Source organism: Clupea harengus, chromosome 14 (assembly GCF_900700415.2).
Source record: "Clupea harengus chromosome 14, Ch_v2.0.2, whole genome shotgun sequence".
In the NCBI taxonomy this organism is placed as follows: domain Eukaryota; kingdom Metazoa; phylum Chordata; class Actinopteri; order Clupeiformes; family Clupeidae; genus Clupea; species Clupea harengus.
Genome location: NC_045165.1, coordinates 1,402,163 through 1,407,112, shown reverse-complemented (window position 1 = coordinate 1,407,112; position 4,950 = coordinate 1,402,163). Strand labels below are relative to the sequence as shown.

Here is a 4,950-nt window from a genome sequence, read left to right as displayed (position 1 = left end):
ATGTGGAACTTCTATTTACATTAGCTTCATGACGATTGACATCAGAGCAAGAATCAATTAAACAGATCCATTCACACCATCACCAAGTCCAAATTGACCTTGGGAACCTAACAAGCAGTAATTGATTCCGTAAGGGACATTAAAAAAACTCCCGTATTGCCTATAATTAAGCCCAGTCAACAACGATCATTATGAGAGCCTGCCTCCCCTCATGGTGTGTGAGAGGAGGAAAAAAACGACAACTTTCCTTTCCTCCAGGTGCTGCGGACGGGCAGATTGGACCCAGGAGAGGTTCCAGACACCACGCCCAGACGGTGAGCTCACAGCCAGGGGTCTCCTGCTGGACGCTGCCCAGATGCAAGCCCATCAAACGGGGGGCGAGGGTGGAGGGGCAGCGCGGCACCTCACGAAGGTTACGGAGCGCCACACACAGACACATAAGCAGTAGGGTGGATTAACCCCCCCCCCCCCCCCCCCTCAAATACCCGCGTCATGGATGGGGTAAGTCACGACTAAGGTACAGGCTTTTAATGCAGTAAAGCCTGATATCCACATCATGCCGTTGGATGGGGAAAGTTTGCCTATTTTGAGTTCTGCATGAAACCCATGTGTTGGTTTGAGCATCTTTTTCATCTTTCTTATTTTCTTCATGAATCATCAGCAAAAGAGAGAGAGAGAGAGAGAGAGAGAGAGCAAAGTAAGGAGAGACAGAAAGAGGGAGACAGAGAGAGAGCAAGAAAGAAGGAGAGAGAGAGAGACAGAGATAGCAAGAAAGAAGGAGAGAGAGACAGAGAGAGCAAGAAAGAAGGAGAGAAAGAGAGACAGAGAGAGCAAGAAAGAAGGAGAGAGAGCAAGAAAGAAGGAGAAGAGAGAGAGAGAGACAGAGAGCAAGAAAGGAGAGAGAGCAAGAAAGAAAAGGAGAGAGAGAGCAAGAAAGAAGGAGAGAGAGAGAGACAGAGAGCAAGAAAGAAGGAGAAAGAGAGAGACAGAGATAGCAAGAAAGAAGGAGAGAGAGAGACAGAGAGAGCAAGAAAGAAGGAGAGAGAGCAAGAAAGAAGGAGAAGGAGAGAGAGAGACAGAGATAGCAAGAAAAAAGGAGAGAGAGCAAGAAAGAAGGAGAGGGAGAGAGAGAGCAAGAAAGAAGGAGAGAGAGAGAGACAGAGAGCAAGAAAGAAGGAGAGAGAGAGAGACAGAGGAGAGAGAGAGAGACAATTCACCACACTGCAATGCAGAGAGCTGGACGGGATTCGCTTTGACACCCGTGACATGGCGATAGATTATCTAATCAGAAAGGCATTAGGTTGGTTTCATGGTTGTGATACACATGAGATGGATAAATGATTTCTTTTTTGATCACTGTTGGATTGAACTTCTGGTTTGGGGGCAAGGGTATTTCAATGAATAAAGACCCATCATGAGGCCGAAGCCACGGACCTGTGATGGCTTCCTGTTTGGCTTTGATCTTTTATCTTAAATGATCAGCTTCAACAAAGAACAAGTCATTATCAAGAGTGCGTCATATAGGAACAGATTCCTAGACAGACTATCAAGGTCATTGGGAAAACTTTGGAACTATGAGCCCTACAGCTTGAAGAACACTACATTGAAAAAGATGGAAAATGGAGTTACTGACTTGTCTGTTAAACTGATCAATCTTAGCGACATTAAGTGGAGTTACTGACCTGTCTGTTAAACTGATAAATCTTACCGACATTAAGCCTGTTTTGTCTTTGTTCAGTACTCTTAGGTCTGTCTTGATAATCAAATCCTGATATCATAAAATCCTTTGTCGTCTAATTTTCCTATGTTAAAAATAATCTTTAATGTCTTTACAGAGAAGGAAGAAAGCCAAAGGCACGATTGATCGATGTCAGACCAACCACCAGACACAGCCACCTCACACAGGATGTTTTTACCAGTAGCTAAGAAAAGAAAGGAAAAAAAACCCTAATCCACAAAGCCCTGGGTATTCCTCTCTGCCTTCCTGCTGCAGTCAGGATTGCCTCTTGACCTCCCCCTGCCTCAGAGAAATACTCTGGTCCTATAGGCTACCTGTGTCCACGTACCGGGAGAAGTCTTTGTCCTTCACACACACCCAGAGAGAACACAGTGGTGCTGGACGGGGCGATTCACTGCATCAAACTATATTGCCTCCAAGAAAGACCTGAATGTAAGTTTTTAAAGAGCTAAGGGAACCGCATCAGTGAATGCATCGCATCACACCACACCATCTACTGTAACGCCTAATGTCTTCGTTAGAAAGATAATTGGTGACTTCATTTTTACAAGCTTTTCTATTTTTATAAGAAAGATAAGAAAAACAGTATGATGTCTTCAGGCTGTTCTATCAGGAGACTCTATCATATTTCCATTTTTAATCCCGAGGAAAATCCGTCTTTAGCATGATGCACAGATCAACAGTCCTTTCCTCGATTTTATCTTTAACCAGCAACTCATCAACATTTCTCTTCACAGCTTCCAAAAGAATCGTGACTCGGTAGGGATGATCTCTCCATGCTGTGTAATTCCCACTGAATCTGAGTAATATTCCCACTGAATCTGATTAATATTCCCACTGAGCCTGAGTAATATTCCCACTGAATCTGAGTCAAATTCCCACTGAATCTGATTAATATTCCCACTGAATCTGATTAATATTCCCACTGAATCTGAGTCAAATTCCCACTGAATCTGACTAATATTCCCACAGAATCTGATTAATATTCCCCAAACACTTTTTGTTCACTCCCCATTGCACACCAGCTAAACAATGCTTTCATAAAGATAACTAATATTAAATATATTTCAACAAGAAAACATGTTCTCATTTCTGAAGAAAACTAGAAGAATGAGGATAAAATAATCCCACCACAATTACGGTCCGTTCAACCGCATTGATAACAGAATTTGCTGTTTAAAAATTACAGCTTGACTTCTAATCTGCTCCTGGTGCTCTAATCCCCTTGAGTTGCCTGAAGCGCAACCGTTACAAAAGAAAATAAATCAGGTATGAACTAAGCCACTGCTCACAATGGGAAATCAGTCTTTGAATTAAACTGGTGAAAGACTACGAATGAAAATGTGTCTGATGAATTCACAGCTTTGAAAATGCGCCAACATAAAATTAGACTTTTAATCTTCTCTCGGTTCTAAATGACCATTTAATGGGTGGAGACAATTATGTAGAAGTGAATGGATAGGGAATCCAAACTCATGAATGCTCGTCATTTAACATCCCCCTCTGCAGTTTAACACACTGCGTACCTGAAACCGTTTTCAGTCTCGTCCCCTCTGGATGGAGATTCTGATCATCATCAGATGATAAGGGCAGTGATGTGACTGAATTCTGTTCCTGCCACTAAAAAAATGCCTGCAGATCTGTTTCACGTGAAAAACCAACATGTTAAGCTGAGACGGTAGAGGGTGATTTCACTCTGCTTGCCTCAAGCGCAAAACACTGACCAGAAAACTCTGCCATTACAATAAGCCTTTAAAAACTTCTCAGGCTGAAACAAACAAAAGTAACATTTGCCATGTGGTTTCTCTGGCTGGTGCTGCAATCATGCTGAAAACAAACCCTAACCACACGAAGAGGAACACACGGAGAGGATAGCACTCAGCGTTTACAATCTAGACATGATACAAAGAAAGAGAGAGATAGAGAGAGAGAGAGAGAGAAAGAGAGAGAGAGAGAGCAAAAGAGAGAGAGCAAAAGAGAGAGAAAGAAAGAGAGAGATAGAGAGAGAGCAAAAGAGACAGAAAGAAAGAGAGAGAGAGAGCAAAAGAGACAGAAAGAAAGAGAGAGATAGAGAGAGAGAGAGAGAGAGAGCAAAAGAGAGAAAGCAAAAGAACAGACATACATAGAGAAAGACAAAGAAAGATGCACTCATATAAGCTTGGGACCAAACCTCATGGGCGCTGCCTGGGCTGTGGGGAGTCCTGTGCTGCTGTGGCTCTGGCCCTTGCTCACCTGGGTCTGCTGCTGGGACAGCTGGCGTGGATCCCGGTCCTAACGGCAAGCAGGCAGGCAGGCAGGTGCGTGGCTGTGTCTGTGTCTGTGGCCGTGTCTGTGGCTGTGGCTGTGGCTGTGTCTGTGGCTGTGGCTGTGTCCGAAGGCGTCTGTAGTGTCCTGAAGCTCCAGTCTCTGATTAGCACAACTCAGTTGATGCTGTTGCTCGTCCCTCTTATAGGCACACCCCTCCCCCTGGGCCAAACCCCGCCTCCCCTTTCACAGCTGAGAGAGGACCAGGGAGAGAGAGAAAGAACGAGGGGGGGGATGGAGGGAGGGAGAGAGAGAGAGAGAGAGAGGGAGGGAGAGACAGAGAGAGGGGGGGGGGAGGGAGGGAGAGAGAGCGAGGGGGGATGGAGGGAGGGGGGAGGGAGAGAGAACGAGGGGCGGTGAAGTTAGAGAGAGAGAGAGAGAACGGGGGGGATGGAGGGAGGGAGAGAGAGGGACAGAGACGGGGGTGGAAGGAAAGAGGGAGAGAGGGAAAGGGAGAGAGGGAGGGAGGAAATGGAGAGATAGACTGAAGGACTGATAGAAAGAGGGAGCAGAGAGAGAGAGAGGGAGGGAAAAAAAGAGAGAGACAGAGGTTCTTACGTAGCATGATTGACAGGAGCGCATCACAGGGACCTGCGGGAGACGTTCACACCCCCGTTTGCGTCAAACGTGACGTATGTTGGGCATGGACTGGGGATGCATGAGTCTCCACGAAGTGAACACACCCCATTCAGACACCCCCCCCCCCCCCCCCCCCCCCCCCCCCCAGCACTTAACTGACTTTCTTCAAGTGTTTCTCTTCCAAGTTCCTGAGGAGACTAGGCTTGCTTAGACACAGGCACCTACTTCTGAGGAGACTAGGCTTACTTAGACACAGGCAACTACTTCTGAGTCACTGGCACAGTCAGTCAGTAGCACACAAAACAAAACTCTGTCAGCATCTCTCCTCT

At 45.9% G+C, this 4,950-nt stretch overlaps 1 protein-coding gene across 2 annotated transcripts in view; it reads right to left on the bottom strand.

The window, feature by feature from the left end:
* LOC105909928 (prepronociceptin-like) overlaps positions 1-4,256 on the bottom strand; it is an 11,480-nt gene extending 7,224 nt beyond the window's left edge. The window contains exon 1 of one of the 2 annotated variants that reach the window (XM_031580031.2): positions 3,909-4,256. In XM_031580031.2, coding sequence (XP_031435891.1) covers positions 3,909-3,913 — 5 coding nt within the window. In that variant the 5' untranslated portion in view covers positions 3,914-4,256. The remainder of the gene's footprint in view (positions 1-3,908) is intronic. The other variant, XM_012838600.3, reaches the window with a different exon arrangement.
* Between the last annotated feature and the right edge of the window lie 694 nt (positions 4,257-4,950).